Raw genomic sequence first — 21,344 nt, forward strand, 5'->3', positions numbered from 1 at the left:
AATCCACCCTCAACAGCACAGCCACCAGAAAGCCAACCACCTCGCTCCCCTGCGGGCGACCCTCCCTGACCACTTCCTCCCAGGAGGGTATAGTCCAGGTGTGAACAGGCCCTGCCTTCCCGCCAGCCTGTCTCCCACTGCCCATCCCTGATCTTCCAACAAGGCCAAACCCCTTTAGCTCCTCGTACACATCAAGTCATCTCTCCCCTTCTGTGCCATTTTTCAGGTTGTCCCATCTTTCACTGTACCCTCTCCCACAATCTAGTTACATCCAGCTCATGCCTAAAATCTTGATTCAGGTGTCAACCCCTCCAAGAAGCCTTCCCTGACCCCCCTCCTCTCTCATTTCCCACCATAGGATCCTCCATTAAATCTAATATCACGTGCTCTAAATCTCTGTGGAGCTATTTCCCGCAGTAGAATGAAGATCCTTGATGGCAGGAACCATATCTTATTTGGTTTCCTATACCTATTGCTCCAAAAGTAGACGAATGAATGAGTGGAATGACAATCAAATGGGGGTTGACTGGGCCACTTCTGTGCTAAAGTCAGACGCCCTCAAAATGAACAGAATTCCCCCCCCCCACTCACACACAACTATCACTATTACATGGGTCCCCGCTCAGCTCTCCCTCTACTGATCATTCTTCCAACCTATAGAAGCTGCTTTATTGGTATTTGTTTCATCTCAGTCCCTAATAGGCAATATATGGAAGTTTCTACCATACAGTAGTTGTGTGACCTTCGTTATTTATCCTTTCTAAGCTTCAGTTTTCTGTAAAATGGACTCTATTACAGCATCCACTGAACAGATTTGCTGTGAACATTGAATGAAATAAGGTGCATGGTCAGAACTCAGTAAACGGTAGATGTCACTAAGCTGGAAAATGGTGCTGACAAGAGATACACAGGTAGGTGCAGTGGGAGTTCAGAGGTGAAAATGGACTTGACAACTGTTGCCTTAAGTAGAACATCCCTCCCCCCAAAAAAGTATTTTACATATGATCAGTAGCTGTGGGAAACTCCACTGTTGTGGGTTTACTGTGCTGTTACAAAAGGCAGTGCTTGCATTCACTTGCCAGTCTTAACCAGCGTGCATGGAATTGCAGCAAGACCAAGAAAAACATGGAGAGAGAAAAAATTCAGTGTGTTAGGCCAAGGTTTCCCAAGACTTCCATCAGGCTCCTAGAGAAACTGTACACGTTCACCTCCTGCTGCTGGGGTGAAGTGGTGGGAGAGAGGGCCTGCCTTATCAAATGAAATGAGTAGCAAACACATTTGTTCCCAGCCCAGATCCAAAAGCTAATCCTCATCCTAGCTTAGTAATTAGTAGGTGACAGTTTGATGATTGCACTTGTAGATGAGAAAGTCAAGGACTGGAGGCCAAGACTGTGCTTTCTGGTCCTGGTTTCCAGGACCAGTGGCCAGGCCAGTCATGTCCATCTTCCCTCCCCAGCAACCTCCTCGCTCATGGGAGTTCTCCTGGCAAGAGAACAGGGGGAGTGGAAGCTTTCTCAGCTTCAGCATCAATCAACAAACATTCAAGGGGCAACTGCAAAGTACCCAGTCCTCTGCCAGGTCCTTTGGGCCAGCTCTGCAGATTTAAAAAGGAAGTACACTGAACAGCAAAGGAAACCATCAACAAAATGAAAAGGCAACCTATGGAATGGGAGAAGGTATTTGCAAATAATGTATCTGACAAGCGGTTAATATCCACAACATATAAAGAATCCATACAACTCAAAAGCAAAAAAACAAACTGATTTTAAAATGGGCAGAGGAACTGAATAAACGTTTTTCCAAAGAAGTACAAATGACTAACAGTTACATGAAAAGATGCTCAACACCACTAATCATCAGGGAAATGCAAATCAAAACCACGAGATATCACTTCACACCTGTCAACAATGGCTATCATCAAAGAGACAAGTGATAACAAGTATTGGTAACAAGAAAAGGGCAGCCTTAAGCGCTGTTAGTAGGAATACAAATTGGTGTAGCCACTATGGAAAACAACATGGAGGTTCCTCAAAAAATTAAAAATAGAACTTGCGTATGATCCAGCAATCCCACTTCTGGGGATATATCCAAAGAAATGAAATCACTATATCAAAAAGATATCTGCACCCCCATGCTCATTGCAGCATTATTTACAATAACCAAAAACTGGAAACAACCTAAGTGTCCATCAACAAATGGATAAAGAAAATGTGGTATGTAAAAATAAAATGGACTATTATTCACCTGTGAAAAAAGAAGGAAATTATGCCATTTACAACAACATGGATGGACCTTGAGGGCATTATGCTAAGTGAAATAAGTCAAAGAAAGCCAAATACTATATGATCTCACTTATACATGGAATCTTTTTTTTTTTAATTTATTTATTTTTGGCTGCGTTGGGTCTTTGCTGCAGTGTGCAGGCTTCTAATTGCGGTGGCTTCTCTTGTTGTGGAGCACGGGCTCTAGGCACACGGGCTTCAGTAGTCGTGGCACATGGGCTCAGTAGTTGTGGCTCGCAGACTCTAGAGCACAGGCTCAGTAGTTGTGGCGCACTGGCTTAGTTGCTCCGCGGCATGTGGGATCTTCCCGGACCAGGGCTGGAACCCGTGTCCCCTGCATTGGCAGGTGGATTCTTAACCACTGTGCCACCAGGGAAGTCCCTATACATGGAATCTTAAAAAACCAAACTCACAGAAACAGAAAACAGATTGGTGGTTGCCAGAGCTGGGGGAGGGGGGAGAAATGGGTGCAGGTGGTCAAAAGGTACAAACCTCCAGTTATAAGATAAATAAGTTCTGGGGGTGTAACGTATATCGTGGTAACTATAGCTAATAACATTGTATTGTATATTTGAAAGTTGCTAAAAGAGTAGATCTTAAAAGTTCTCAACACAGGAGAAAAAAAATGTGTGACTATGTAGGTGATGGACGTTAATTAAACCTACTGTGGTGGGCTTCCCTGGTGGCGCAATGGTTGAGAATCCACCTGCCAAGGCAGGGACACGGGTTCGAGCCCTGGTCTGGGAAGATCCCACATGCCGCGGAGCAACCGGGCCCATGAGCTACAACTACTGAGCCTGCGCATCTGGAGCCTGTGCTCCACAACAAGAGAGGCCGCGATAGTGAGAGGCCCGCGCACCGCGATGAAGAGTGGCCCCCGCTTGCCGCAACTAGAGAAAGCCCTCGTACAGAAACGAAGACCCAACACAGCCAAAAAATAAATAAATAAATAAATAAATTTAAAAAAGAAAAGAAGACTACTGTCTTTAAAAAAAAAAGAAAAAACCTACTGTGGTCCTCTGGCTGCAGAACCTGCCCTCTTACCTTCTAGCCCAGCGCTGCCCAATGCAGTAGCCACTGGCCACATGCGGCCATTACTTGAAGTGCGGCTGGTCTGAATTGAAATGTGCTAAATGTGTGAAATACACATTGGATTTCAAAGACTTGGTATGAAAAAGGAATAGAAAATATCTTCTCAAAGTTGTATTGATTACATGTAGAAATTATAATATTGTAGATATATTGGGTTAAATAAAATGTATTACTACAACTGATTTTCCTGTTCCTTTTTACTTTCTTGACATGGCTGCTAGAAAATTTTGAATTACATTTGTTTCTCGAATTATATTTCCATTGGAGAGGGCTGTTCTATATTGACCTCATAGTTTGCTTCAAGCATTAAATCAGTGAATACAATGAGAGCACCTAGCACAGTACCTGGAACAAAGTAAGCACCCAACAGCTATTCCTAATACTAGAAAGATCAGTGTTTTGCAAATGGTGTAGCCAAGTTTTCTTTTTCAAGCAACTTCCTCTAACAGATAAAAAAGCACTTCTGATTGAAGCAAAGGGGTGTCCCTTCCAGCAGCTCATTCACCCTGGCACCACCTCCACAGCTTGGAAACCCACAGAGTGAAATCAACTTTAAATATCCTGCAAGCTTTAGCATGGTACGTCTATAATTTCAGAGAAGGCGAGGAAGTGGTATTGGACAAAATCAAGGTGTCTATGGCAGAACTTTAAAAATCGTCATGGATCTTAAAAGTTCTCACCACAAAAAAGAATAATTAAGTGATGCAATGAATTTGGTTGCTCAAGCCATGGTGGTAATCATCTCGCAACAGAGAAGTGTATCAAATCAACACGCTGTACACCTCAAACTTACACAATGTTATATGTCAAGTATATCTCAATAAAAATTAATTAAGGCCAAAAGAATGATCTTGGAAAAACACTACCATTTTGCTTGAGAGGATCAAAGTGATTTGCTACCAGATCTAGACAGTCCAGAAATCGGGGGGTCACGAATGTGAATGGGGTCACCTGTGGGCCCCTGGATCATCACCTGCCTACACAAACCCCACGCACCACGGCAGCTCTCTCCTGCTCCTCACTAGGGCTAGCTCCAGGGAAGGGAACAAGCGACACTCAGCCCAGACACCACAATGACTTTGCTGTCCTGAAGGCAACTCTGGGCTCAGTCAGCCCCGGCATCTGCCAGGCAAGCCACCTGGCTCTTGCTGCAGCCCTCGCCCCTGGTGCTGGTGTGTGTGTGTGTGTGTGTGTGTGTGTGTGTGTACGGGGACAGCGGCCAGCTCTTTGCCGGGCTCTCTAACAAGTTCCGCAAGTCTGTTTGTTAAAGAAAAATTCCAGTGGGTGCATCCAACACATGGAACTCAAGTACAAAAATTATATTTATCCACCCCACTGCCAAGGAGATCACATGCCCCGTGAGTCACTCCAGATGTGCTCAAAAACAGAGTCTCTCTGTGGAAGCCCAGTCCCCCAATCCCAGAGAGAGTAGGATTAACAGAGGTCCCGCTCCTGTTCTCCCTAGGAGGCAGCCCTTGCCTCTACCCTTCTGAGGCAGGAGAGGGCATCTCGGCAGGTCTGAAAAGGAAGGGGAGGTAAGAACGATATCGTCACACTGGGAGGACCAGTACGGGCATACCTGTAGCTCCTGGGGTCCCACTGGGTCTGAGGGCGACTTTTCACCTTTTTGGAGGAAAAGATGTGTTGGAAGACGTTGCTGCTTCTGCTGTTGTATTATGATGCTCAGGCCACTCTGTCGCACAGGTGGAGCAGGGGTGAGTTGCTTTTAATTTATTTGTCTGCTTGATGCTCATTCTTCTTTCTTCAATACAATTAGGAATTTGGGGGGAAGAAAGGAGAGAGCAGGAGGAAATTAGAAGCCCTGCACCCTCCTTTTATCTCATCTCTGCCAATTGCTTTATGCTTCTCGACATGCTAGAAGGTATTAGAAGGTGATGGGGGAAATGACACCAAAAACTCAAAGTCGCTGAGGGAACTGGGTCGAGGGGGAGAATGCGGAGAGCATCCCTTTCTGACAGGCCAGAGGGAAGTCATCTTTGCTTCGTAGAATGTGCACAGACTCCCTTGAGTTCCCCCCAGGCTGCTGCAGCTGGGCAGGGCGTGCGGAGAGCAGGTGCTCGGGACTGATACTGACATGAAGGGACTGGGGGTGCTGACCGGCAAGAGGCCTGCTACCTGGAGGGAGCGGGGTGTCCACATGGAGGGCCCCACGCTGCTTCCTGAGCAGGAGTGGACACATCTTTCCAGCTGGAGAGAGCTGGTCCAGCAGCAGGAGAGGACGAGTAGCCCCTCAGCATCCTCGTGTCTGCCTGGCAGCTACCGCCCTGGCCAGCCCCCTCGGAAAGGAAGGAGCCCAGCAAGGCTGCTCCCCACGGCCGACTTCCTTGCTCTCGGGACACAGCTCCTGAGAGCCGGCCTGGCATCTTTTTTGGCTCCCGTGGGCAGACACTGGCAGCACCTCCAGTCAGTGAGGGTTTATCACTTAGGAAGCAAGGGACCAATAGTGCTGACTGCTCCACACCGATCTGAACTGAAATCTTTCCACTGCCTAAAGTCAACTGAGGTCTCTCTCCTGGAAAGAACTGGAAAAAGAAGTCAGGCTCACTGGTGTTTCCAGAGATCCAAAATAGGGTGACAACTGCACAGCAGCAAGAGGATGAGCCCCCTGGTTCTCAACGAGAGTGTCAGGGAAGGAAGGAGCGGCCAGCCGGGGCACAGGGCAGATGTGAAACGGGGGAAAGAAAAAGCCAGTGCACTTATTAGGGTTTTTATTCCCTCACTTGTAAGCACCTCCCTGCTCATCATGTGCACAAACTCTGGGGGCAACACTCGGAAGCACAGAGCAAAGAGACCTTGGCGCTGTGTTCTGCCACTTACCCCTGTGTGACACTGGGGGCCTTCCTTAATCTGCCTATTAAAAAAGGATGATAATATCCACTCTTTAACGCACAGGCTGTTAGAAAGCCAAATGAGATGATTTGCTTTGTTACAAGGCTTGTAAACACAATAGCCGCATGATGAGCTATCCTGCAAGGAACTCCCAGATTTAAGTTCTGCCTCTAATTGGCTGTGTGATGTCTGGGAAGACTTAACCTATCTGAGCTTTAGTTCATGAACAGGTAACATATTAACAGTAACAAAAACTGACCCTCACTGTGTTGTCATGTGGGGGTCATATTGAAAAATGTAAATAAAACGCTTTGTAAGTGATGAGGAGCTATATAAATGTCAGCTATTACCTACTACTTAAAAAATGAAAAAATTTCATTAAAGAAAGTCTGAGGTTCTCAGCAGAAAACCTATCGGTTCTATAGCAACATCCTGAGAGCAACTGCTCTGGCTTCACCCCTCCTCACTGGGGAGGGTCTGCCCCCCAATAATGATAACAATCTGTATAAAGACACAAGGCCAACACAGCTGAAATAGAGGCCATGGTGAGGCAGCTGATGTTAAGTGCTGGATTAGCCGTTCATATCAGTGTTCAGGGCCAACACATGATGCAGAGCCCTTCCAACCATCATCGAAAGTCTTCCACGTAGTTGATTTTTTTTTTTTCGTTTTTAACATTTTTTTCTAATCATGAAAGGAATACACAATTGCCCTTTTTTTATGACAGAATGGGAGTCACACCCAGAGAAAAACCAATTTTTCCAAATGTATTAACTGTTCCTTTCGCCTGCATCCTTACCCCAACCCTGCCCCCCACCCCAGTGCTAGGCCTAATTTAGAAGAATTCCCTTTGGAAACAGTCAGAGGGCGACTTCTCCCTACAAAACCCCCCTCCTCCATCCCCCTCAGCACCACCCCCTGCCTCCACGGGTAGAAACGTGGAAATAAACCCAAAAGGAATACACCCTGCCATCAGGACATCTTTTTTTTCCTACCGTTCTCCCAGCCTCTCCCTTGGACACGCTCTCTAGGATTCCGCCCTGGGAGGCAGCTCCCTGCGCCAGGACGGCTGCGCCAGCCCCACCGACTTGATTAAGACCAAGGGCCTCACCTGTGGTTAGCGAGGCCTCTGGGAAGCGGACACACCTGGCCCAAGTCCCAGCCCCACCCAGGTCCTGCCGGCACACCGCCTGGGGGGCTGCAGGGAACTAGCCAGTCTTTAAAAAAAAAATACATGTATTATTTCCTATAAGTATCTGAGTTTTATTAAATACATATGTCATTTCTTTGAAAAGCAGTTTCATAAGGTAGGGTGGCCCTTCAGTGGTGGAATGTATGTCATCTTCAGGTGTCCAGTTTAGCGCTGTGTGTGTTTTCAGTCGTGAATATTCCGTGAAGGGAAGGGCCCCGGGTGGGTGTTTTCAGTAAGTGTCAACTGACTCACCGGTCCAGCATGACTAAGTAGCCACCTCATTCACTCCATGGTCACTGCCTTAGGAGGCGTTATTCTGACCACTAACAGGTAAGAAAGCTGGAGGATGGGGGAGAACTTAGCACTCCCCAGATCCCTCAGCTGGAAGCTTAGAGCTGGATCTCACTCCCCCAACCCAGTCTGCAGAGGCAGAGCCTCAATGTCCTCATCCACGCCCCTGCATCCCTTCCAGGTGCTCCCCCTGGGCGGTGGCACATTCTGGCCAAGGGGAGCCAACTCACAGCAGCCCTTTCAGAAGCACTCCAGAGGACCCCAACACACGGGGCCAAGATCCTGGCTCCCTCAGGACATCACTGTGTTTCCAAAGGGCTGGTCCAGGAGCAAAAAAGTAAATGACATCAGTAGGATCTGGCAAAAGACCTTTTATAAATGAGAGCTTTTCCTTTCCACACCCACGGTCATTTCCATAGAGTTGTGTCAACTGATTCATTAAAAATATGGTTGTATTTTGGTATGATATGGTCATCCTTTGGATGGATGTGAATCCATTGGAAAGGATGTGAATCCTTTCCAATAAGCTCTTTGGTACAGATGCTGTGCACAGTTGCATGGAAACCATGGTCAGCCTTAATACTGTTCTGTTTTTTTTAACCTATTTGGGAGATGGGAGGGAAGAAGAGATTTTTATCCCAGGTTATAAAAAGTCAAAGAGAAGATTAGGCTCAAAGCAAAAATAGGCTATTCCATTTAGGGAGGCTTCTGCCTATACGTCTGGGCAAGAAAGCTTGAAGGAGGTAAGGCTTGGGGAGCAAGACAGGTGCAGGTGCAAGCCTTGACTGAGATAATTAAAAGTAGCTTCTCTGGGTATGAAGGGAACCCTTCTTTACTGTTGATGGGAATGTAAACTGGTGCAGGCACTATGGAGAACAGTATGGAGGTTCCTTAAAGAACTAAAAATAGAGTTACCATATGATCCAGCAATCCCACTCCTGGGTATATATCTGGAGAAAACCATAATTTGAAAAGTTACATGCACTTCAATGTTCATAGCAGCACTCTTCACAATAACCAAGACAGGGAAGCAACCTAAATGTCCATCGACAGAGGAATGGATAAAGATGTGGTACATATATACACAGCGGAATACTACTCAGCCATAAAAAAGAATGAAATAACGCCATCTGCAGCAACAGGGATGGACCTAGAGATTATCATACTAAGTGAAGTAAGTCAGAGAAAAACAAATATCATACGATATCATTTATATGTGGAATCTAAAATATGATACAGATGAACTTATTTACAAAACAGAAACAGACTCACAGACAGTGAAAGCAAACTTATGGTTACCAAAGGGGGAAAGGGGTGGGGGAAGGATAAATTAGGAGTTTGGGATTAGCAGATACAAACTACCATATATAAACTAGATAAACAACAAGGACCTACTATTCAGCACAGGGAACTATATTCAGTATCTTGTAATAACCTATAATGAAAAAGAATATATATGTATAACTAAATATATATGTGTGTGTGTGTGTATATTCATATGTCTGAATCACTTTACTGTACACCAGAAACTAAGATAACATTGTAAATCAACTATACTTCAATTAAAAAAAAAAATCAGTTTCTCCTAGACCCAAACAGGGGTTCCTCATAGATAAAGGGAGGGTGTGATGGAGACAGGAGACAACATCTACTTTCTGATAATTATCCAGGACCTGTAACTGCAAATAAGTTCTAGAATCACTCTGTTAAAAAGAGAAGGGTGGGCTTCCCTGGTGGCGCAGTGGTTGGGAGTCTGCCTGCTAATGCAGGGGACACGGGTGTGAGCCCTGGTCTGGGAGGATCCCACATGCCGCGGAGCAGCTAGGCCCGTGAGCCACAACTGCTGAGCCTGCGCGTCTGGAGCCTGTGCTCCGCAACAAGAGAGGCCGCGATAGTGAGAGGCCCGCACACCGCGATGAAGAGTGGCCCCCGCTCGCCGCAACTGGAGAGGGCCCTTGCACAGAGGCGAAGACCCAACACAGCCAAAAATAAAAATAAATAAATAAAAATTTTTTAAAAATTAAAAAAAAAAAAAAGAGAAGGATTTGGTGAGGCACTCTGAAAACAATGGAGTTGAGTAACAAGGAGAGTGAATGTGTTTCTATGGGATTGTTTATTCATTCAACAGTCATCGGCAGGATTTTAGGCACTGGGAATACAGCAGTGAACAAAACAGACAAAATCCCATGCCCTTGTGAGCTGACATCCTAGTGAAAGGAAACAGACAATAAGCACATATAGAAATAAAACATCTGGTTCATTGGATGGCAATAAAGTTGGGACAGATTAGAGGGTATAAAGGATCACAAGTTTAAATAGGAGAGTCAGGGAGGGCCTCACTGAGAAGGTGACTTGAGACCTGAAGGAAACACAGGAGTGAGCCATGCAGTCTCCGGGGAAAGAGTATTCCAGGCAGATGGAACAGAAATGCAAAGGCCCTGTGGCAGAGGCATGCTTGGTGAGCTCAAGCAACAGTGAGGAGGCCTGCAGCTAGAGGGGCATGAGCCAGAGGATAATAGCAGATGAGTGCAGAGAGGTAGTAAGAAGTTAAGTCGCGTAGTACCTGGTGGCCATCTGAAGATCTTTGGCTTCTACTCTGAGGGAGACGGAAAGCCATAGAAGTTTCTGGGCAGAGAATTGACATCATCCAACCTATGTGTTCACAGAATTGCTTTACTTGCTGTGTTACGAATACAATGAGGTGGACTTCCCTGGCAGGTCCAGTGGTTAAGACTCTGCGCTTCCACTGCCGGGGGCACGGGTTCGACCCCTGGCAGGGGAAGTAAGATCCCGCATGCCACGTGGCATGGCAAAAAAAAAAAAAAAAGAATACAATGAGGAGGATGAAGATGGCAGCCAAGGATGGAAACAGAGACACCATTAGGAGAAATGTTCAAGGTTTGGACCAGGAGGCTAGCTGGGATGCGGTAAGAAGTAGCCAGATTCCAGATATATTCTGAAGGTAGAGCCAACAAGATTTGCTGATTAGTGGGGTGTGAGATGTGAAAGAAAGAGAAAAGGCAAGGATGACTGACAACTCCCAGGTTTTGACCTGAGCAACTATGAGAGATGGGAAGACAGCAGACAAAGCAGGAGATGCGGAGCAGGCGTGACGGATGGCGGGGGTTGGGACTGGGTTGGGGATCAGGAGAGACAACTATTACGAATCCAAAAGGAGACTCCCACAGGCGGTTGCATATCTAGAAGTCAGGCCCAGAAATACACAGCAGAACACCCGTACAAAGTCAGTGTGGCTGGTGAGAGGGGAGAGACCCAGGCTGAGACCAGGAGTCTGCAATGCGAAGAGATGGATGAGGAGGAAGAGTGGCCAGCAAGGGGGTATTTTTTTTTAAAGAAGCAGCAGCAACGTGTTTTCATGCTGGCTTGAAAGATCAGTAGAGAGGGGAAAATTAACGACGTGAGAGAGAAAGGTGGAAAGGTGAGCGACATCTTTATTGGAGACCTCGTGCACGCGGGGAAAAGTTGGCTCAAGATAAGAGCAGGGACACGATAACAGAAGGGAAGTCAGAGGATCTGGGCAAGAGGCCGGTAACTGGTTTAAGGAGAAAGGAGGAGGTGTGAAATCATCATCCATTTCACGCTGAAATAGAGTGAGAGGAATCAGGAAGTATGGGTAATGGTCAGGCAGCATTTCGGGCCCCTCCTGAGAATAACGATCACGAATTTCAAGTGAGACCATTTAACCCAGGTGCAGATGTGGAACAGGTAAAGAGATGGGGTGTGCTTTTGCCTAGTGACTGCAAAGGAACAAAGAGGGAGCAAAGGAGATGAGGATTTGTGCAAGAGAATGATCACAGGGCTGTAGAAATTTGACCTTGTATATCACATTATCAGCCAAAGTTAGAGATTTGTTTAAATATGTGTGATTCATTTAAGAGTATGTTTTATACCATACGCATTCATTCATTCCTAATTAACTACATGTATCCTTCCCGGGGTTACACACAACTGAAGAACTCCCAGTCTTGGGGCAGATGCACCTACAAGAAGATAGCGTGGTTCACCCTATTGGTGAGATTGGGGGTTTTTTGTTTGTATGTTTGTTTGTTGTTTTGTTTTAATTTTTATTTTATATTGGAGTATAGTTGATTAACAATGTTGTGATAGTTTCAGGTATACAGGAAAGTGATTCAGTTATATACCTATACATGTATGTATTCTTTTTCAAATTCTTTCCCCATTTAGGTTATTACATAGTATTGAGCTGAGTTCCCTGTGCTATACAGTAGGTCCTTGTTGGTTATCTATTTTAAATACAGCAGTTGGGTTTTGAAGCCCTTGAGACCTGGATTTTAATCTCAGTCCTATTACAAACAAGTTGGGTGGCCAAGGGCAAGTTTCTTAGCCTCCAAGTTTCTTCATCTATAAAAGGAGATGTGAATGTTTACCTCACAAGGTACAGAAGGAAAGCACCAAGCATGCTGACTGACCCACAGTGAGCTCATAAGCTGTTAGGATGTCTGGGCTCCACGTTTGAACAACTTTGGCCTGAGGTCCAAATGTGTCTCTCAATAGAAGACACGGACAGAACACGCTAAGATACATGAATCCCTGGATCCAGTTCCTGAACTAACTTAGTGCATGTGGCGTGAACTTTAGCAAGTAAATTTTTTGTTTCATGCGGGTTGGTCCAGTGTATCACAGATACTCAATGTCCCCTGAAGGCTCATGAGTCCGGGGGGTCGGGGAGGAGGGGCTGGCTCCTCTGCCCGAGGCTGGCCAGTACAGCAGACCTTCATGCAAGGCCATGGGGGTGGGGGGGTGGGGTCTCTGGTGTCCCCTGATCACACCGAGTGGTCCTTGTGGGCATATTCACAACCTGAAGAAATAGCCGGAGTGTGGGCTGGGTGTGGAGCGTTAAGTGAAAAAGGAAGAAACAAATCGGCCTAGTTTTACACCAGGCAGAAGACACACAAAGTCAGTGATCTTAACAACACCGTCCCAGCAGCCTTCCTGCCCAAGGCTCCGCACTCAGGTGGTGCCCAAGAGGGAGTGGCATCTTTCTGCCAGTCTCTGCCTCCCCACCCCGTTCCCCTCTCTCCCTTCTCCCTCCGAGAGGGTGCAGCTGCTAACAGCCGTCCAGCGGGAGCGTTCAGGCCTCAGAACTATCAGCCTCACAAAGATGGGGCCGCTTATGATCGCTCCCAGCGAGGAGGGAGCCGAACTTAAACAACCTCATAAATTTGGGAGATGGGGCAGAAGGGAAAGGAAGGAAAACCAGCAAAGGCTGAATTGGAGAGTCTCCAGGGATGTTCTGTTTGTTGTTGTTGTTGTTTTAATACCTAGTTTATTTTTAAAATCATTCCAAAATGTATATATTGAGACTGCACTCAGTATATATATTGAGCTCTAGGCAGACACTGAGGTCAAGCAGAAGCATAAAATTCATTCCCTCCCAGGAGCCAGCAATAGACAGCAAGATGTGAAATGTGCAGAAAGGATGCAAGAAGAAGATTAAAAAGAGAATTAAGGAGATGGAGAAGGAACAAAACAGTGTACAGTGGGGTCCCAGGGAAAGGCTTCCTAGGGGCACGGGGCTGTTCTTCTAACCACGTGGGAGCCGGTCTGGTTTAAAGGTTCGCATGTGTACCTCTCGGAGTTGGTCAGCTCTCGGTCGGGCCATTTGCATTCTGGCAGGGTCTAGCCTCTGTCATTATGGACAAGGACATCTGATCTGGAGTGGCTGGTCGTTTAACTTCTTACCTGAATGCTTCGACGTGGGCCAGACACAGCTTATTTCTCGCCCACCACCAGCAGCATCTCCAGTGGAGATGAATTCCGGTCTCCAGACCTAGCCTCATGCACAGGAAGTCAGACACGGGCAGCTGCCAAGACGCCTGCCCCAGAGTTGGCTGCACGTAACAGCCCAGAGGGCCATAAAAGTCCCTGCCCCACACACACCATCAAAGCAGCCACAGCAACGTGAGGGGTACCTGTGGAAGGTGGGAAGAAGGGGGAAGGGGTCCATCTGTGGGACTCCGGTGCTCCCCACATATACTTTCTGAAGCAATAATCAGCCCTAGTCCAGAGGCTGAATTGTTTTCTAACAATCTTCCTCAAACTGTGTTATTATTTTAAAAATTATGAGAACAAGGGCTCTTGGAAGCAACGTTTCCATTATTAAGCCCAGCTTTGCATCAGGAAGTATTTTCTTCCCAAGTCTTGAGAACTAGGGGTCCATCAGGGGTGTGCATGTTAAAGGAAGTGGCTGTTCGCAGAGAAGCAATTGAGTGAAGTGCGTGTAGGTCTGGCCTTGAATAACTTCCCGGGAGGCAGCAGAAAGGGCCCCGTGCAAGGACCTTGTTCCCTCCTATCCCCTTCACCTGCTGCAGTGTGAATTTTTTTAAAGGGAACAATACCTTTCATTTCATAATAACAGAGAAGACATAAAGGAGTTGCTCTCAGATCCTACCTTGAAAAGGGGTTTCATGGTAAGAAGGAATAGGCCACATCTTGGTCCAGGACCACTTCTGGTCCTAGTGTCACCTCCCACCAAGGAGAAAGAAGGGTCAAAGTACACCCCTCCTTGTGCCGCCACTCTCTTGTCTCCGAGAACATGAGGGCCTTGGTCTCTTCAGATGCCCCTATAAGGCCTCATCGGATGGGAGTGAGTTCTGAATTCTAGCCGGGAACCAGCTGCTTGGCGGTGGGTCTGGGTAACCCAGTGGTTATGGATACTGCCTGCCCGTTGTAACACCTGGGAGCTGTCAGAAGTCCTGATGCCTACATCCACCCCATAGATGCCCATGAACTGGCCTGGGAGGCGGCCTTGGGCATGCAGGTTTATAAAGCTCCCCCCAGGTGATTCTAACGCACAGTCAAGGTTGAGAAGCATTGGGCTAAATCGGGAGTGTCCACGCGGCAGGAACAGGTCCTTCTACACAGCCTTGGGTCAAGCACCTTCTCACTGTCAACCTAGGCTGCCATTAGAAGTACCTAGGAAGCTTTCAAAACGTTTACTGTCTCAATCACATCCTAGTCACTGAAATCCGAACTACTGGAGCTGGGACCCACACACCCTGGGTGACTCTAATGTACCGTCAAGGTCGTGAACCTGCGGAGTAGGAGATGCCTCGCCCTCCTGAGCTCCACCTGAGACCAGAGGCAGAGGCTGCGAGTGAGCAGAGGCTAAGGCCTTCTCAAGTCCTAAAGTCTATGATTCTGTGGGAAATGGGCACTTTTCTGGCAAAGAGAACAAATTCTGCTAAAATTCTGGGCCAGGAACTATCGCTCTGGAGTCTGTAGGCTCCATCCCCTGAGATGGTCTGCGGAAGCAGGTCTACCCCTCTGCCCGTCAAGGCCTCCGTCAATGCAGGGATGTGGTCTGCCAACAGCTGCACCTTGTGTGTGCACCCTGGAAACCTGCCAGGCTATGCTGCACAGGCCTAAACATGAAAGCACATTGATCCAAGCCCCTGAGGAACTTGTGGGCTAGACAATAAATGGATTACAGAGAAAGCAATATTACAGCAATACTACAGCCAACCAGCTTTTCCAGGAGGTGGGAGATTCCTACCAGTGAGCTTTTCAGGAAATGTCCTTTACGTTGAAGATGTTTCATTCTTATCACTTCTAATAGAAATCCTTGTTTATGCAGTTCCCTTCTTCAACACAGTACTCTGGACATCACTGGACACTATCTTGATGGCCCAAGGGCGCCATTATCAAGAAGCAGAGCTGTCATGTATGGTTACGCAAATTGCGCTTTGCACAACTTCAGGGGGCCCTACTTACCTCGAGGTCTCACCAATTTTTACAGTTATTGCCCAGTTTTCTGGTAGATGACAACCAAGTGTCTTGAAGAAGCTGCCCCTTTTTCTCGCAGCTTCACCACCACTTGGATTCAGTCACTTTCAAGACTGGATGGCTAACCTTGGGGTTCACCCACGGGAGAAGCCAGTGCACGCAGCAGCCCCACGAGCTCACTCTTTTTTTCTTTCAGCCGTGCTCTTCCCTGCCGCCCACCGGCCAAAGAGATCCTCGTCGGTGCCCTTGAACCCCATCCTGCAGAGCTCCCTGGAGGAAGTAGAGCTGCTCTATGAGGTAGGCAGAGGGGAGAGTGGGCCACTCAAGTAACTCAAAAGGCATTGCTCCTTCTCTATGTTTTTTGGAGAAGTGACCTGAGTCCCTGAAAATGATGGACCTCTGTTGCCCGGGGACTGGCCTAGACTTGTGTGTGGAGGTTGTGGAATCCTGTGCATCCCAAAGGAAAGTGTTCCTCGTACCCTCTTCTCCTTTCCCGCATGCTGTCCCAGGGAAGGATGGCATTAGGGGTTTAGTCGAGGCAAAATTAGAGATTTAGGCTTGGCCCAGAGGTGCCTCTACCTGCACCCAAGCAACAGAGTGGGGCAATATTCCCCAGCCAGAGCTTTAAGACAGGACTCATCAGCAGTGCCCAGGCAACGCCAAACCTATTGTGTGAGTGGAGTCGTGTCTCAGTAACCTCATACTGTGACAGCCCCATTTTTGAATCTGGGGCTGCCCCAAAGGCTCTGTCCCTCTGCCTCTCACACCTCTGGCACCAAGACCCCACTTCTCCTCCAAACCACAGGTAAATTTCCCAAGGCCGCTTGGTTTGGTTCAGAGATAAAATTCCAGGTTCGAGACCTGAGCTTTAGTTCTGGTTCTGCCGCCCATCAGCTATGTAACCTTGCATAAGCCACCATTTCTCCCTGGGCCTGAATCTCCTCCGCTGTTAAATGAGGGACTCCAAGATCGCCAAAGTTCCCCTCCTGCCTTGACGTCCTCTGACATCCTGCATGTACTAGAACTGTCTGACCAAGAAGGAGACAGCCTGCCATAGTCAAGCAGCTGAGCCAGGCAGAAGATTTCAAATCCTGCCTCGGGGAACAAACTGGAAAATTCATAGCCTCTGCCAGGTCATGAACACGGGAGTCAGAGCAAGAGACCTGTTTTAGGAAGATAACAGACAGTAGCATGCAGGATGGATTAGAGCCGGGGGAAGCCGGAGACAGAGGGGAGAGTTAGGACTCTGAGTCTAAATTGTACTGATTAGGTTCCTGATATGAGCCTGGCACTGAGCAGGGGGTGCCTATGACAGACCTCACCCCTACTCTTAAAGAACAGTCAAGAAATGAGGACAAATCTCTGTAGCACACTTAATTCCTAGCACAATTCTCTGCATCCTTCTAATTCCCAGCTTCTGATTTTACATTATCCAAAATAGTCAGTTTGTGCTTTAGAAGATCTTTGGTGGGTGGGAGGGAGGAAGGAGAGAAGGGGGTGATTCGGGACACTAGAAACAACAAAGAGTCACTTAATAGTGGCTTTGTGCCAGGCACAGTGATAGATGTCGCTCATATTTGTCTTATTTACTCCTCACAACATCCCAGTGAAGTATTGTTGTTATTAATCATTTCACAGAGGAAGAAAATGAGGCTGAGAGAAGTTAAGTGACTCATCCGAGGTTACACAGGTAGTGGGGAAAGTCAGAACTGGGACCCAGGTCTCTTGATTCCAAAGCTCTTTGCAAGCCACCTCCCTACATGAACGCATGCGATCATGAATCCAGTGATGTCCTCAACAACAATGAGTGCCTCATGCTTTTCCACACCCCATGTTTCTCCCCAGTTCCTGCTGGCTGAACTTGAGATCAGCCCTGACCTGAAGATCTCCATCAAGGACGAGGAGCTCGCCTCCCTGCGGAAGGCCTCGGACTTCCGCGCCATCTGCAATGATGTGATCCCCAAGAGCATCCCAGCCATCCGGCGGCTGAGCGCCAGCCTCTCTAGCCACCCCGGCATCCTCAAGAAAGAGGACTTCGAAAGGACAGCGCTGACCCTGGCCTACACAGCCTACCGCACAGCCTCGGCCCAAGGGCATCAGAAGGCTATCTGGGCCCAGTCCCTCCTTAGCCTCTTCCATGCCTTGAGGCACGACTTGATGCGGTCCCCATGTCCCAGAGCATCTCCCTGAGAGACCGGCTGGCACCAGGACCACGGAGCAGGGACCAGCACACAGTAATCCAGAAATTCTTCATTCTCTACTCCGTTTACAGAGACCAGCCACAAAACACATACCACCAACTCAGAGCAGCAAAGATAAAATAAGAAACACCGATGCCCTTTGCCCCTTGTAACTTCTTGACAAGCATGAGATTGTGATTCATATCATAATGTGACCTGGGCTGGAAAAAAGGGCTGGAATGGTAATTCAAGATGCCTCCAGAGGCTGAATGGTTTGCCTGGTGAATTGCAGGAGTCTAAGATATGCTTTAACATTGAGTGACTGTAACACAAACACCCAAGAGTGAGGACAGAGCCAGGAGAGACATAACAGAAGTTTGGGCATGGTGGGAAAGTGGGGGACAGATTTCTTTGGTCCTAAGAGATCAGGGTGCTGGATTGAATGAACATCTTTCCAAAGTTCTGTAGTAAGATATAAAGAAACTAGAGCTATAGCCAAATAAATACATTGTTAACCAAGGATATACTTCTCAACTTTTCCAAAAGTCCCCAAAAAGAATCAGTCAGAAAATCAGTTATGACCTATATATCTAGACTCTTCTTTCCTGAAGGCTGGTCTAATGTAGAGGAGAAACATGAAGGGGGCCAACAGAAATGCTACTGTCATGCCTTGCCTTTTGAACAGAGAAACCAAGCTAATGCAGAGAGGGTCATCCTAACGAAAGAGGTGGCACCAGTGCCACGGCCTGCCTATCCTAATGCTAAAATTATTTAGCATCATCAGAGAATTAAGTGCTCCAAATAAAAATGATTTTCAGATGACAGAATTTTACCCTTTCAAATACCAAAACTTTCATTTTAGCAATATTGACTGGATATATATGAAAGCCAGTAAGCTTGAATTTAGTATCTTGGAAACATTCTAATGAAGGAGTTAGATGAGATCATCTCTAAGATTCCTCTACTTCTGAAATTTTCACAAGCATTTAACTAACTGTGAGATGTTACAGGGAGGACCCCTGGACCTGAGATGTCTCTGCTGGACTGTTTGTATCAACCCTGAAAGGTCCCAGGCTTTCTTAACTCTGAATCTGGTGTGAGTTTTTCCTGTTGCCTTCCTCACTGTCAGGCGATAAAAGTAGCAATTTTCTTTGCTACCAACATAACTTGCCCTTTGCAATTTGTTCTTTCTTACTGGGCATCGCCTGAAAAATAAGATAGCAAGTCTTGTTATAATTCCACATTAAATAAGAGTTAATAGATGAAGGTCCCTGCTAGGAGTAAAGCACCTGGGTCCTAATAAAGATTCCTCACCAGCTCAGAGATCTTTCCAGTTTCTCCGAGGTTTACAGCTGGGTTCTGGAGGCTAAAGCTGCAAGAAGTCCTATCTTTGAATAAACAAGGATTCACTGGGCTAAATTTTTTATTCTGAAATGGGTATTTAACAATTGCCACTGAATGAAGATGAAAGCTGGTCTGGACTTCTTTAGAATCTTTGAATAAGTGAGCCTTGCCTAGCAGCGCAAGCTGCATGATCTTTTGAAGTAATACCAGGATGCAGGAACAAGGTGTTTATCATCAGAGAAAAATCCCACTTTGCATCCCGATGTTCTCAGGCTCAGAAGATTAATCAGTCTCTCTGGTTCTCATTCCCTGGTTATATTGCTCTTTTACCTCCCTCAAATACAGACTCTGATATATGCTTTTTTGTTCAATTTTTCTCTTTCTAAGATTGCATGTTCTCTGTGATGTAGTCACTCCACTTGCCTCTTTCTTTTCAGTGTAGTTGGTGTCTCTGCTGTTCTGTCTTTGGGTCCTGTTCTGATTATCTTTATATCCATTCCTCGAGGCATCTCCCAGTTTCTTCTGCTGCCTCTACTTGCCCGTACTCTGTTGCTCACTGTCTCCTTTGGGGATCACTGTTTGATTAAAACAAAGTCAAGACAGAGGTACAGACAAGTTTGGAATTGCCCAGAAAGCAGATTAGCCTCACGGCCTACCTTCAGTATTTGTGCTTTTCCTGGATGTGGGCTGGAGAGGGGGGTCAGCAGGGCCTCAATCCCTAGACACTGGGCAATACTCTAACAGTCAGAGTCTTGCATCCACCCTGGCGCTCCACCCCTATCAGAACGGATCTGAGAGCTTTCTTCTAGTCACCAGGAGGAAAGACCCACCCTTGTCGTCCCTGCCTACCATGTTAGGATATACATGGCTGCACCCAGGGGCAGGAGATCCGTGAATGGGAGGGTGGTTCCCAGGACCAGTGATAGCAATGGCAGTTCATTCACCCTGCCACAAAAAATTAAAGGCACTTTTGTACTGATAAATTGGGTCCATACTTATGTGGCAAGCAACTGAAAAAAAAAAAAAGAATTAAGAAGGGCACAACCTTTTTAAAGACAAATGAAAATTTCATTTTTAGTAACTAGATACTTAAACACTATTTTAGGCTGAATACAAATGAATTGTTTACCCACAAAAAGCTTTATAGCAATGACTTCATTTACAAGCAAAATCAAATATTCTCCTCACCGCCACCCCAAAACCCGACTCTTTGCCCAGTGAGCAGTAAGGGAGTAGCCTGGGTAGCAACGGACTCTCCCATTTTGCCTCATTAATGCCACACTGCACACACCACCATCACAACCCAGTCACATTTTGTCATATTTACTCAAAGAATAATTCAGAGTGTGACATTAGTAGTGGAAGCTTGCCTGTGACTCAGTGGAACCCTTCTGCCATTTCTAGACTGCTGGGAAATTTTAGGATCTAAAAATTCTGCAAGTTTCCTCTATAGCTGGCATTCTCATGGCTACCTCTGGTGTCACTCAAGAGACATTGGAAAACATCTATATGCTGAAACCTTCATTGCTCTATCATCTCACCTTGAATCTAACTAAAGGAGAATCACATAAGTGGTAAATCACATAAGTGGTAAAGGCCAGAGCACTGGCCTAAAATTAAATGCTTGTTAAATGACTTTACACGGTGCCCCTGACTTTCCTAACTCATTTTAATATCTTTCAGTTTTTTATTGTGGTTAAAAAACACATCATATGAAATTTACCATCCAAACCATTTCTAAGTGTACGGTTCAGTAATGTTAACTACATGTACGTTGTTGTGTGACAGAACTCCAGAACTTTTTCATCTTGCAAAAACGATACCTATGAAACCACAACTCCGCTTTTCCCTCTCCCCCCAGCCCCTGGCAACTACCATTCGACTTTCTAAGTGTTTGACTACTTTTGATACCTCATATAGGTGGAATTTGTCTTACATTTCTTAAGCAATGTATAAAATTTCCTTAGGAAAATGTTTTCTTTATCTAAAAAGTGGATAGAGTCCTGAAGGAGAACTACTGGTCTTACTATGTCACTCACATAATTTTATTTAACAAATATTCACTTATGGTGTAATAAAAATGTCATGATCGAGTTTCCAGGCTTAATGGAATCTTTATTATCTCATATTATCTCACCAAGGAATTTGAAGTGGCTCATGGGTTTAACAGAGAATGTTGACTTCCACAGCTGTTTATTTTTACCCAGTCTCTTTGATATTTGCCACCAAACCATCACACATGTGTTTTTGCTCATTCTGAGTTTCCAAATCATCACAAAATGAGGCCTGAATGTAGTAAATACAGTAGCCAGTCTTTAAAATGCATTTAAAGAGATGAGTCATCAT

The 21,344-nt window shown here is 46.3% G+C and overlaps 1 protein-coding gene across 1 annotated transcript; it reads left to right on the top strand.

Moving 5' to 3' along the window:
• The first annotated feature begins 4,800 nt into the window (after nt 1-4,800).
• On the top strand, nt 4,801-21,092 carry FAM180A (family with sequence similarity 180 member A). Its single transcript, XM_059933298.1, has 3 exons — nt 4,801-5,089; nt 15,671-15,771; nt 17,320-21,092. Exons 1-3 carry the CDS (start codon nt 5,014-5,016, stop codon nt 17,662-17,664), a joined length of 522 nt encoding a protein of 173 aa, XP_059789281.1. The 5' UTR covers nt 4,801-5,013; the 3' UTR covers nt 17,665-21,092.
• Nucleotides 21,093-21,344: the final 252 nt, after the last annotated feature.

This window comes from Balaenoptera ricei, chromosome 9 (assembly GCF_028023285.1).
Source record: "Balaenoptera ricei isolate mBalRic1 chromosome 9, mBalRic1.hap2, whole genome shotgun sequence".
NCBI classification, from domain to species: domain Eukaryota; kingdom Metazoa; phylum Chordata; class Mammalia; order Artiodactyla; family Balaenopteridae; genus Balaenoptera; species Balaenoptera ricei.